Below are 14,012 nucleotides of genomic sequence, written 5' to 3'. Positions count from 1 at the left end.
CTGCTCTTGCATTAACAATCAAAAACTCCACCTAGTCATGGCACTGATTAATTTTTGGACTTCAGTTTTGATTGTCTAAATAGAACTGCTTAGTCCTGCTCGTAAAGTGTCATGCACAAGGCACTGAAATGGCAAACAAAAGCACGCTGGAAAAACAGGAATTTCACACGTAAGTAAACTCAAAACATAGCAGCTACGTTACAATAAAAAATAACCTTCTCACATCTGATAAAAAGAAAACATGTCATACCTGATATATCGCAACGGACTGGCAGATATTATCCACATTGAGCAAGTAAAAGCCATAATCCAGTAATGTATCTGAATATTTCGGATGTTTCAATCCAAAATGTTCTCTGTGAACAGTAGAATAGTATTAAAAACATGAAAACTACCAATACTCACACTTTTGAAGTAAAATAGTGGTTACTCACCGAGCTAGATATACGGCATGCTTTATCAACTGTTCAGCTTTCTTAAATTCTCGTTTCACAACACAAGCCTAGGAAACGGCCAAGAAACAGAAACCACGTTTATGTTTTCTTATGAAGCTCAAGACATATACAAATCAATAGAGCTCTAACACTTAAAAAAAAAAAAAAAGAACAGAACAATAACCCACTTTCAGTACAAAATCACGAAAAAAATCTGTAACACCAATAGAAACAGAATAAAACATAACAAATAAAGCCAAGGAGTAAAATGCAGTGCAAATGTAGCAAACAAAGTGCAAAATAGCTCACACTCCATAAATCACAATATTTTCCACAATTTTAATCGCTGGGACCGCTTTTTCAAATGTTTTACAATCCACGATAGAAATAATCCAATATAATTAAACAAACATTTAAAATAAGATAAAATTGTTAAAATAAAAGGCTAAAGCCTGGTTAAAAGGAATGGTATAAACATAGGGGTCAAAACGTATTGAGATAACTGGTAGCCACCACCACCACCACATAAAAACAAGCATTTGCAATGCAATAGGTCTCGCATTTGCGAGAGTTTAAGCCACTGGCATTGTAAATGAAAATGCCTTTTATTTATCGGTTTTGATAATAAACATATAAATAAAAGGGACTGTCATTTAAGAATGCCAATAGCTCCAACTCTTGTAAATGTGAGGCTTATTTCACTTCAAAGCGGCCACTATTGTCCCGGGCTTTTTGAAAGTGAAAGCGCATATGGTGCGCTGAACGTTACATGAAAGCATGTGGTGCCTGCAGTAGGAGAAACTCATTAAAGAAAATAGTGCTTACAGACTAAACTAGATCTACCGTGTAACAACAGAAGTAAAAGGGCCTGTCCTCATGGGAGGTTGAAATGAAGACAAGGCGGTACTAAGGAGGGACTAACTAGCCTTTTAACGAATCAGAAGCCAGCGTTTATGAAGGACAATGACACAAGTCAATGATAAATATGGGCAGAGAGTGGGCGGGGCTTCAAGTCCATACTCCAATACAGCAGACCTCACAGAGCAGTGCATGCGCTGTCCAGGCTCGAACTAAAAAGAAATTCGATGTCTGGACACCAAGGTACACCCCATCTATCAACAGTGTTGTAGTACAGTCTCGTTGGCAATTTAGTTTTAATTCAGAGATTCCAGTTGTCTATATAGATGAAGGAGTAATGTGTTCAACTACGACTGATGCAAGGAGAGGAAAATAAGATTATCATATGGCTGTCACTTTGGGTGGGCGGTGTGAGGGGTACAAGAGAAAAAATGGGAAAGGGGCGAGAAAGTCGATTGTATCTAGAGTACACTTTCTTTGTCCCTCAAAGCTGCAGGAAAGCCAAAGTGCCTGTAGATGGAGTCCAGAATGGGATCTCCCATTCCCTATGGCATTGCTCCCAGCGTTCATCATGATTGTACCTTAGAACACAACCTTTACATGCATAGATATCAGATACTGGAGAATTGTATTCAGACATTTGGTCTGCCGCAGGGTAAAGATATAAATCTTATGACTCCTTATTACAAATGAATTCCTGCTCAACAGTTGATTTTCTATGCAAATTCTAGGCAGCTGGTGAGAACTGTTACATTCTAGTTATAGGAAAGAGCCTTTGCTCGTGTATATTTTTGCAGGCTCTCAAGTACAATGCTGATTGAGGGGTGCCGCCATTGCTCTGAGTCACAGAAAGCCTGTTACCTTCCATAAATGCCTGTCATTGGCCGAATTGTGCCCACTTTTGAAATGGCATAGCAGTGTGGTATGTGGGAGAAGAGAGAGCTGCAACTAACCCTATCAACTCATAATCCGGCTCGGTGGCTGATCAGTCCGCGGAATCAGATACCTGACAAACAAAGGAGCCGCTGAGGAGTGTCTCCCATTGGGGTCTCAATGAGAAGATTGATCTTCAAGGAGCACTGAATTGGTGACTCAGATCCCTTGGGTGCTGGCTCAGGTACAACGGCCCTCTTGAACGTGGTCTTGGGCCCAGTTTGTGACATGTTTGAATTGGCTTGCCAGGTGGGAAGAAACTGTGGGGCCATGCAGGTGAGGTCTGAACAACCCTAGTATGCTAGAGACAACTACTGTTTGCATGGCCATTCTAACAGAACTGGATTTGTGGGTTCCATTCCACAACAACAAAATGCAGTCACTGGGGAGATATATAGGACTATGTCGCTTCGCATCTCAGAATCACGCAACAAATTGATATCAGGGCACAAGAGTGGCGCTTATATGCGCTGTCATTTCCGGATTGGTATGGTGCCACATGGCATCTCCTAGCAGTCCACAGAAGCATTACAACAAATGGTCCAGTTTGGTGCCTGTGGAATATTCTAAAAGTGAGGAAATTGTTGTCAGAGTAACTACCAGAAAGCGAATTACTGAAAGTAAGCAACTTGTTCTTCTAGGATACTTGTAACTGTAGATTCCTCACTTTTAGAATAAAAACCAAAGCAGTAACTTCCAAAGGCGAAGGGTGTTTGGAAACGACTCAGACCAAAAAGTCCTGAAGGACCAACCAGATAGAATATTTTCCTATCTGACCTTGTTGTCAAGGCAGTAGTGCTTTGTTAATATGTGCATTAACATCCACATTGCAAACTGCAGGCAAACAAAGTGGTAGCAGCCTTAGCCCTGGTTGCGTGAGCTCTTGGTCCATCCAGAGACACTTTCTGGCCAGTGCACAGCACATCTTATTGCAAAGGACTATACTCCTTTTCAAAATGCCCACTTTTGCGCAACCTTCCCTCTCTTTGCCCCCAGAAAACCCCAGAAAAAGCTGCCACTCAAATTTTGGAGGAATGGGGAACGGTTGAGGTAAAAGCTTAAAAATCTTTTGGGGTCCAATCAATGGAACCTCTTAAAGAGTGAGGAGGGTCAAAGAGCTCTGGAGTGACTGACTGATGAACGTGGAAGGAGTCACAGCTTTCGCAAGAAGGCCGCTTTAGTCCTCAGCACTAGTTTGTCTAGAAAAAGTATGGTGTATGGCAGCTGCACGGACGGGACCATAAGTTCACTCGCAAAGAACTTGAGTGATCGCAGTGAGGAAGACAGTCCTTAAGGTCAGAAGACTGAGCAGCTGTGCTTCAGCTCGAAGGGCATACACAAGAAACATGAAGACCACGTTAAGGACCCTCTGTGGCATCACAAACGGTTTGTAGGAAATGTGAGACAAACCTTTTATATAAACCGCATCACAGCAGGGGATTTAAATAAGGCTGAAAGGGCCCACAAATAACCTATAATTGTGCCCAGTGCAAGGCCTTGTTGGTCCAAAGACAAAACGAACAATAGGACATCAAACAGGTAAGCTTGCAAGGGGTCAGTCAAAAATTTGTCTCATCAGTATGCGTGAATGGAAAATGTTAAAGGACGTCTAGTGGCAAGGATGACATCCACCACTTCAGGTGGCAGATCAAATACAGTTAACTGCTGCACCTTAATTTCCACATGTGGAGGCGTAGATTGCGTAGGATAAGGTGAAAAATTTTGCCCGATGCTGTGAGAGGAGATTTTCTTGAAGTAGGTGCCTGATCAGAGGCCAGATGCTCAAACTCAGAAGTTTTGGGTACCACACTCTCCTAGCTCAATTTGACGCCACTCGGATAACTTGGACCTAGTTGTTCTTGATGTTCTCCAGAACTTGGAGTAGGAAAGGCAATGGCGAAAAGGAACACAGGAGTCTTCTGCTCCACTTCAGTTGGAATGCATCTCCCGGAGAGCCTTCTTGAAAACTCCGGGCAGTAAAAAGGTCCAGCCAGGGTTTTCCCCATTGTTGGAAGATGCCCTGTGCCACATTGGGGTGCAACAACCATTCATGATTCGCCAGCTGTGTTTGTCCGCCCTGGCGTTCATAGCTCACGCAAGGTGGTTAACAACTAGGGAAATCCCAGCCAACTAAAGAAGCGTGGAGACTATTGGCACAGAACCCAGGACCCCACACCGCCATGCTTGTTGCAGCACCACATGGTGGTGTTATCCGTGAGGACCTATGCCAGCCTCTCTTTGAGTAGATGATAAGAAGGACTTCAGCAGGTGAATGGCCCACAACTCCAACAGGTTTAAGTTGAGTTGGGTTTCTGCCAGAGACCGGAGTCCTCTGATCTCCAACTCCCCCAGGTGAACTCCCCAACCCAGTAATGACTCAGTCACCACCGTCAACTCTGGGTGGGGAAGGGAAAGGGCTTTGCCACTAGTCCAACTGCGCTAGAGCTTCCAGGACTACAGATCATGTGTCATTTCCTCTAAAGTTTTAGTGGCATCTTTATTTAGAACTCGGGGCAGACGAGGGAAGGCGCACAGGAGTTTAGTGTTTTATTCCAGCTAGAATGTATTTCCTGATGACTGTCTCTTCTCCATAGCACCAAACGTTTGCCACAGTGCATCAACGGTAGCGAAAAAAATCTAGTCCACTTCTCCCCACTACCAGACGATGCCCTGTGCAACCTCAGGGTGTAGGAGCCATTCATCATCTGTCAGAAACTGACCGCGTAGCTCGTTTGTTATGGCATTCAAGGATCTCGCCAGGTGATTCACTATCATAGAAATGACCCGATGCTCCAGTCAACTCCATAGGCACTGGACCTATGACCCAATGCTGCCCTGCTTGTTACTGTACCACAATGCCAGAGAAATGTCCAGCAAACTCCAGAAGTTTGATATGTTGCCGGGTTTCTCCCCAAAACCACAGTACTCTGATCTCCAACTTTGGCAGGTGAGCGCCCAAAACCACTAGTGACTCACCTATCTGAAATTTGAAATGTATCTTTATTGCATGATTAATAAAAATCTTTGCAATGGAACAAGAAATACATTCAAAAAAGCAAAAACGCATAAAAACTCATTTCATTGCAATGAGCTTAATTAGCGATGTGTTTATACTGTTTGCTAAGGATAAAAAAATATAAAATCTCTTGAACTGTAGCTAGATTAAAAGTTGAGAGGGCTATGATTTTCAACTGACTAATGTTTGACTTATGTTTCTTGTTGTTGTTTTTTTTCTACTTGCTGTACCCTAAAAATTCATACCAAACCTAACAATGAAGACTACTTGACAGGTGAGATTGTGGGTCTGGTTCTAGATTTTAAATCTATAGAAAATTAATGTGCTAGCAGACGGATTTAACATACTTTTAGCTATATTCATAAAGCATACCAATCTACAAGCTAATTAAATGTCTCCTCCTGCAAAGCAGGCTTTTAATGCTTGTCTGCGTGTTCAAATCCATCTTTGGTTCCAGAGTTATTTTAGTAATAGTCTTCGCTCTTTCTCTAGACCTTTACAGCTGCCTAGTAAATGCAAAACGTCCTCTTCTTGAACACCGCAAAGTCTACAGTTCGTAGTTATTTCCAAGCGTTTCCATCGGGGAAGGTGTTGTCTTGCTGGTAAGACTCCCATCCTCAGTTGCAAGGAAGATTCCTTCACGGACCTTGAAAACCCTATTCCCAAATAAGCTTGTGGTAGGGACCTGGTATAACTCTGGATGACAAACCACCCATGGGCCCTCCTAGTAAGTGAGGCTTTATCTTCTTCCAGTGATAATATCTTCACTGTTTTATTTACGAGCTGCTTGAAGTTTTTGTGGGTCCCGTTCACTTCCCAGAGGTCTTGTAATGCAAGAGAGCTTATTGCTGTCTGTTGAAAGACCGTTGATGGGCTGTCTTTTTTCCTTTCCAACTCTTTCCATAAATTGGAGTTCAGGGTACCTGTTTCAGCTCCTTTTATTTTGTACCAACATTTGATATAGGCACCCTTACGTGCTATTTGTGGATTTGGAAGGCCGAACTCTAGCCTTAATTGCGCTGGCGAAGTGTACTGTGAGAGGTTGTATATTATTCGCATTCCTTTGGACACCACTTTGTCCAGGGTGGTTTCGTCTCTCCCTCTCATGCATTCACTGCCGTAGGTTATAGTCGGTAGCAATCTTGCTTTTAGCACTTCTAGTATAGGAATTCAATTTGGGCCTGTTATTTTGTGCTTGATGCTCTTTAGTGTGACGGCCAGAGATATCCCTCTATTTCTGCCCAAACATTCCTTTCCTATCAAAGATTATGCCCAGATATTTGTATTCTTCAACGACCTCCATCCTCTGATCCCACAGAACCCACCGAGGTTGATGTTTTTTGCACTTTTGGTTTAATATCATCACCTTTGATTTTTCTATGTTTATGCTTAGCCCGTTCTTATCAAAATAGCTGATTGTCGTATTTATAAGATGTTGGAGGCCTACTGGGGTTCGGTTAATCTGTATTAAATCGTCTGCATACCGAAGATTCGACAGTGTAAGGCCCCCTAGGTTAGGGGCACGATGGTTGCCATTATCAAGCTCTGCTGCAAGGTCAGACATAACAAGATTAAACAGGGTTGGGGCTAAGACACAGTCCTGCTTCAGCCCCTTGGTGGTTGGTATTTCCCTTGATAAGCAATTGCTTGTCCCAGCTTTATTTGAATCCATGTCTCAGAATGGAGTAAAATTGGTTGATTCAGAAGTTTCGGATCTATTTCCCAGCCTGATAAATTAGCCCAGAGTTTCCCTCCGTCTATACTGTCAAAAGCGGACGAGTAGTCGATAAAACAAACAAATAGTGGCTTTTTTATTTTTTTTATTTTTGAAAGACCTTTATTGAGAGAAAAAACAAATACAAATCAACAAAGAGCCCTGGGGGCTCACACATACGGTACATTACAACTTACTGAAAGCACAGAGGATACATTACAGAAGGACTGAGGTCTAGTTTTAAAAGTTTTCCTTGTAGGATAGACATAAGCAGGATATCGTAGCACAACAAGTCAATACTGGTGTTGGACAATCAGGATAGATAATCTTATAGCAGAAGAAAACACCAGAGTCGCTGCGTGGCACCCAGAAAGGAACGTCTAAACCCCAGGGAAGGAAAAAGGACAAAGAATAGAAGGCCCATAGAACAAAAAAGAAAAACAAAAAGGAAAGCAACCCCACCCCCCAAGTACCCCCCACCCTGCACCCCTGCAGCTGGCTACGGCCTGTCCCCCCCCTAGCAGTGTGCCTGTCGCCCAAGAAAAGGAGTCCCGAAATATAGAAAGTAAGAAAAGGATAGAAGCCTAAGACTCTCATAAAATTGAGAAAGGTGGGGAGGAGCCCACTATTCGTCCCCCAGCTCCGCCATCTCGCACCAATAATAGCAACAGTAGTCTGACACCCAATAATAATAACATGCCCAATATGACGAGAAAACTGGGGTCACAGCAGCAGCGCGCAGGGTAAGTAAGGCAGCAACACCCAACCGAAACATCCAAAATATCAACAAGGAATCTTCAAGCCATGATTGATAAGCGTAAGCCCCCGCAATAGTCTTCTAGCACCACCGATACATGTCCCGGTCACTCAGAGAAAACTAGGTCCCCGGCTGCCCCACTCGCCAGAACGGTGCAAAACATTTATCAACGGAGGAGGGCCAACCCATGATAACAAAAATAATCGACAGGAGTGTATCCGGCCATCGCTTCCAGGACCCCTATGCAAACCATACCCAAAGTCCAGCTTCCTCGTCAGTCCAGCACAGTCCCAGGAATGTAGTGACCGGTATCAAGGCAAGAAAAAGACAAACTCAACCCTGACCCCTACGTTCCAGTGCGCCAGCAAAGTGCAGTTGCGGCGTAGCCCCGTAGAGTAGGAAGAGCATCCGATGTGACCACCTAGAGAGATGGCAACAGCCAGTAATCGCCATCCAAAGCAGGACAGTGTTATCCCCAAGAGTGCAGTACGGGCAGGCGTACAGTGATAGCCCACCGAAATTAGGCAACTCACTCCCGGGCAACATGTCCAAAGTAAGCAGAGCAATCTTGTCAGCAGCACCCGCTGGCGGTGGTAGTCCTGGCATCCGACGGCGAACTTCTAGTTTCCGTCCAAATATAGAATGCACTGTGTCCTCCATAGTTGCGACAGTCCGAGCGGCGGTGATGTTAAGTGCACTCACAGTCAGTTCCTCTACGTCTCCCCGGAGAGGCTGCACACGACTGCCGAGTCCTGGGCTCGGCGATCCGCTCCGCGCACAGCCGCCCGTCCGGTCAGCCAAGGAGAGAACGGGCACAGCGTCGTCCAACCGGCGCTCCAGGTCACGGGCGTTGGAACAAAAAGCAGCTCGCATAGCAGCCAAAGCTTCCAGGACGTCGCCGATGCTCACGGGCATAACGTGAGAGGAAGAGATGCCAGCTCCCTGTCCCCGGAATCCGCAAGCGTACGGCGACCCTCGAGCCCAGTCTTTAGCATACATGTCCAGGCGTTGTTTAGTAGGTCAGCTCCGAGAAAGACAGGGCCAAACCACGGGGACAGGGCAGCAACCTCTAGTCCAGCGCCACGCACAGGGACAGCACAGTGACGGTCCAACCAGGCGCCGTGTATAAGCGCCGATCACTCAATACAAATGGCCCCTTCCATTACACTACGTAGCGAGAAATCAAAGAGAAACTTCCAAAAAGGGGGATACATTTGTTGCATCGGTGGTAGTAAAGCAGCGTAGCGGCGAGACTCCAAAAGAAACTGTTGCGCCACTTCTGAGGCTCTCGGTGGTTTGTCGCGTCTCGCCGGCGGTTTCAGATTCTCATGTAATGGCCGCTGTTGTCGCCTTCCAGCCGGACGCTGCCGAGAACAAAGGACCGGACCCACTCAGCAGCCGTCTGCAGGAGTTCAGGGCATTTCTTCATTCCCGGTGCAGGAGGAACGACGGGGAGCCTACCATCGGATGCAGCGTCGCCTCCCAGACCCGTTACCGCACAACAGGCACGATTCCGCAATCAGGAGAAGAAGCGGTACGGGAGGGAAGCGGACGAGTCGGCGGAGCCGAGGGCTCAGGCGGCCATCTCTGTTGCAGGCTAGGCTCCTCCCCAAATAGTGGCTTTTTAACTTTTATGGTGGCATCTATTAAAAGTGAGAGAGCAAGAATATTTGTTGTTGTCCCTGTGCGTTTTTGAAAACCTGTCTGGTTGATGGGAATTAGGCTTTTCATTGATGCTCTGAGTTCTTCCAGTAAAAGTCCTGCAAAGTATTTAGCATCTATATCTATTAGTGCGATGAGCTTATAGTTTTTGCTTGGCTCCTGCTGCCTTTTTCTTTTATAAATCGGGGAAATAATTGATCCCTTCCAGGAATTAGGGATTCTTTCTGCTTTCAAGATGTTTTTGAAGAGAGGTTGCAGTTGCTCTGCCCAATAATTTGGGTCCTGCTTGTATAAAACTGGTGGAATACCGTTGGGCCCAGGGGCCCCCTTTTTCCTGCCTATCGCAATTCTGTTCTTAATCGGTTTGGTTGTGCATGGGAAGTTGGTCTCCTCATCTGGCTTTCTTAGGGCCTGCTGATCTCGCTGGTGAAGCGTAACGTCTTGTTTCGTTCCGTCATCTTCTTTTTTGAAGTAGTGCTCTAAGTGTTTTCCCAGGCCTCCTCAGTTATGTAGGAATTGATTCCAGGAGCCCTTGGGTTCTCTATGTTGTTTACAGTGTGCCAGAATCTCGCACTATGATTGGCTTTTACGTCATAACAATTTAGCCCATATTTGTTCTGTGTTTTCCTGTTTTATCCGCCAAATGATTTTGTTCTTGCTGCATTTTAACTTCCTCAGCTCCAACTGTGTGCTGGTGTCGGGGCCCTTTTGACGGAGTCTGCGGAGTATTCTGTTGATATCGCTTTTTATCTGCCTTAGCTTGCCGGTTTGAGTTGTTGAGGGATGGATTTTTTGATTGCTTGTGGGCCTAAAGGATAATTCCTTTTGGGTGTTAGATCCGTTTATTACTTTTGATGGTTTTAGTTTGGAATTGGGTGGTCCAAAGATTTTCAAGATATCCTCCCAAGCATTTATGCTATTCTCGTTCTGTAGTTTGATTTCTTCCCAGCAAGTTTTAGCCTCCACTGAAAGTTTTTCCGGATCGTTCATTTTGCATTTGATTCTTTTGCAGTTTGAGGAGACTATTACATTTTGGGCTTCAGTTGGGAAAGTAAATGCTGTTCCCCGTGCTGTAAGTGTGAGTTCTTGTGGTTGATGGTCACTGCAGTCTGACATTCCGATCTTAAAATCACTTGCTGATTTGAAAAGTGAGTAGGATAAAAAAGTATAATCTATTGCGGTGCTTGCCACCATGTTATGGTAAGTTGCTGCTTGGGGACGGTCGCCCGATGATCGCCCATTTAATGCGATCAGGCTCAAACTATTTAAATCCGTTAGTAGGTCTTTGGATACCTTAGTTTGTTTTCCCACATGTACTCTTCCTGAGGTGGAACCCCCCCTTTCGAGCAATTGATCTTCTGCAGGCTGATCTTTCCCGGGACTCCTTGAGAGGAACATATTGAAGTCTCCTGATACAATATAATTTGGTGTTTCCACTTCAGTAATAGGTTTCGTCAATTCTGACACCAGAAATTTTGAGCCGATTTTTTTATCATTTGGGTGCATTGATTCCATTGTTTGATATATTCCTATTCAGCAATTCTTTGACTGTATTTATTGTTTTTATTGAGACATACGTGGTAAGGCCTCCTTGCAGGTGGCCAAATTTGAGCTTCTGCTGGCTGAAAGGTGGTATGATTTATACCCTTGTAATTGGAACAGCTCTTCCAACCAGGTTTCTTGGAGTAGGATTAAGTCAAACTGCTGGAAGAACATCAATAGATCTTTGTTCATGGTTTTCGATCCTAGGCCATTTATGTTCCAAGAACATAGTTTTAACTGTGGCAAATTCCTATCTTGTTCCATGGTCTGTCATGGACCTACCGATCTAGTATTGATGGCTTTTGCTACCCAAGCCCAATATTTTAATAAATCGTTCTCGCCTTTATCCCAGAGAATCGGGGTGTCTCTGGCCTTAGGTTCAACTGAGACTCCTTGGGCTCCTTTTAACACAGATTTTGTGGGCCCTCCGGACCGGCCTCTCCTTGGCGTATTTTCGTTGTGTTGTTGGTAGTGTCAAAGTAGTGGCTCTGGGTAACAGACATTATGATAGGGTTTTATACGGATCCCCCATGCTTCTAGTTGATGTTCCTCTTTGAAAATTGTCTCCACTATTTCTCCTGTGGTCCAGGTAGTTTTTGTTATTTCCTGTTCCAAAAGATGTTTGAGTCTTTCGAATTCTACTGATTCCAGATCTCGAGTAACTAGTCCGGTCAGGTTACTGATGGAGTTTAGTAATCGAAGAATATTGCTTCTGTTTAAAATGTCTCCTCGACCCTTTGATTTAACCTCTGGAATAAACAAAATTGATTTGAGATCGTTCTGTCGGAGGCTGTTCTGAGATGTTTAGATCTTTGGCTCTATTTCTGTCCTCTGCAATTTCCTGGATGAACGGGGGTCTTTTTCCCCCTGGTTCCATGTTTCCACTTTGAAGTTAGCTTCCGTTTCTTCTGCCGGCATTTTTGATACTTTTGTAGCCGCGACTTCCTGGATGTCAATATCCCCTATTTTTAGCTTTTCCACACCGTTTGCGGTTTGTTTTACTGTTCTTTTGATTTCCAAAATTTTAGTTTCGGTCGATGCATTCATTCCTGGGTCGTCTTACAAATCTATTTTCTCCTCCTTTCCTATTTCTGCATTTCCTAAAACAAATGCTGCTGGACGTTTGGTCTGTAAGATCATACTTTCAGGTGCCTTTGGCCAGAATTCATTAGTGATTTTCTGCTTCTCGTGCTGAGTTGTTAGATCTGATTTCTCCTTGTTCCGCCTGAGTCCCTATTGGGATTTTGCTTGCTGATTGAAAGAAGGACTTTATAGTTGAGGTTTAATTCCTCCCTTTTCTCAACAATTTTCATCGCTGTTTCGATGACTGCTTTTTACTGAACTGCGGATCTCCTTCTAAATTGCTTGAATGCTCGGTAGGGCTGCCCAGGTGTTGCTCTTCTTGTTGGATTTTGTCTGGGAGTCCTATTTGGTCTGGCCCCATGGGTTTACTCCCTTTGAGGATGACTTGATCCCTAGGTTTTTCTTGATGTGCCGGTCCTTGGGCGACTCCTTCTCCTAGCTTTAGATTGTTCCTCTCTTTGAAGGGCAGTACCTCTATGTTGTTTCCTTCTTTGTTTAATTTGAAATGGTTAGATGCCTCTTCTAGTTGATTATTTTGAGGTTCCATTTCTAGTGTGTATCCTTCTCGTTTTCCTTCTCCGTTTCCGCCTACTTTTAGGATTCCCTTGTTTTTGGTGTTATTTGCATTCTTTATGTTTGTTAGGAGATCACCCATTACTGCCGGTAGTGTGGTGAGTTTATCGATAATTGAATAGCAGGTACAGCTTGCAGGATTTATAGCGGTTTCAGATTGGGCTCTCTTAATCAAATTGTTCAATTCTGAAAGTTTGTTGTCAATACTTGTAACATGCGTGGCTAGACAGTTTATAAGGGTTAATTGAATATCCATCTTATCGGAATGGTATTCCATAGCCTTTGTTGAAAGATGCATGGTGTTTAATAGAGATGCCCATAGTTTATGCTCTTCTAATGTTAAATCCTCGATCTCATCCCTCGTTGCCTTTCCTGTGTCCTGCTGTGGTGTGTCACCCTTTCCCACAGAGTATTTGGAAACCATTTTTTCCTACTCTTCTGTTGTGAGGAAGGATGTGTTACTTCCTGCAAGGTTAGGATTCTCTTCTTGTGAGGCGCCGATATTCTCAGTTCTACTGTCTGAAATTGCGGACATGGAGGTTGACTGATGTCCTTCTAAGACTCAGATGGTGGAGACTGTATTCGTTGAATTCCTTCTCTGGTCCTGCCCCTAGTTCCGGCAAAGGAGTATTCTCGCACCCGACCTGGTGTGGTCTAGGGGGGATTTATCTATACTTTTTTGTGAGGTCCTTTCTTCTCCGGTTTTTGTTGATAATTGGACTGTGCTAGATGTACCGTCTGGCCTAACCAGGAGCTTATCGGGGATGGAAGCGGAAACAATTTTAGTTGGACTTAGTGCCTCTATGTCTGTTGTTGCATTTGTTACATGTTGGTGGGGTCGGATTTTTATATTTGGTTCCAGTGGAGTTCTCGGTAAACGGGTGATGTGCGAAATTCCTGAGGTTTGCTTGGCTTCCTTGTTTTCTTTCTCTTCTCCTTTCTCGTTGCTCTTTGTTGGAGGCTCTTCTTTGCTGTCCTTGTTGCCTTTAACTTGCTTCCAGTATCGCTCATGATCTTGGTCTTGGCTGCTCGTCCTTTCTCTGCTTCCTTAAATTTTTGACTCCAAATACTCCTCTTTTCCTCTATTGTTTTTCTGTGCGAACTCGGTTGTTACTCCTATTGTGTCAGTTCTCTCTGTTCCTTTTGAGGAGGTTTTTTCTGGGCGTAATGGGGAAGGGAGTCCTTTTTGTGTGTCGTTAGTTAAGTTGAACACTGCCTCTGCATCTTTTATGAAAATTTGGAATAGATTTTTGGTTGATAGGACATTTTTGGTACTTTCGCAAGTGTTGAGGCTGCTCCTTCTGTTACTGTTTCCCTGTCTAATTCCACTAGCACTTCATTCTCCATATTAGCTGTTGCGCCCATTGCAGCCATTTTTTCCTGGGCACTGGCAGATACACTGGTAGGTACATTAAGGATGTTATTTTCCTTTTCCGTTTA

General features: G+C 44.2%; 1 protein-coding gene across 1 annotated transcript in view; it reads right to left on the bottom strand.

The window, feature by feature from the left end:
* APPBP2 (amyloid beta precursor protein binding protein 2) overlaps positions 1-14,012 on the bottom strand; it is a 333,604-nt gene that overhangs the window by 61,833 nt on the left and 257,759 nt on the right. Inside the window, exons 7-8 of the mRNA XM_085649437.1 lie at positions 435-502; positions 251-356 (exon numbers count right to left, since the gene is read on the bottom strand). Of these exons, the coding sequence (XP_085505563.1) occupies positions 251-356; positions 435-502 (174 nt within the window). The remainder of the gene's footprint in view (positions 1-250; positions 357-434; positions 503-14,012) is intronic.

Source organism: Triturus cristatus, chromosome 3_2 (genome assembly GCF_964204655.1).
Source record: "Triturus cristatus chromosome 3_2, aTriCri1.1, whole genome shotgun sequence".
In the NCBI taxonomy this organism is placed as follows: Eukaryota; Metazoa; Chordata; class Amphibia; order Caudata; family Salamandridae; genus Triturus; species Triturus cristatus.
Note: the sequence above shows the minus strand (reverse complement) of the source record. Positions and strands in the feature narration are given on the sequence as shown.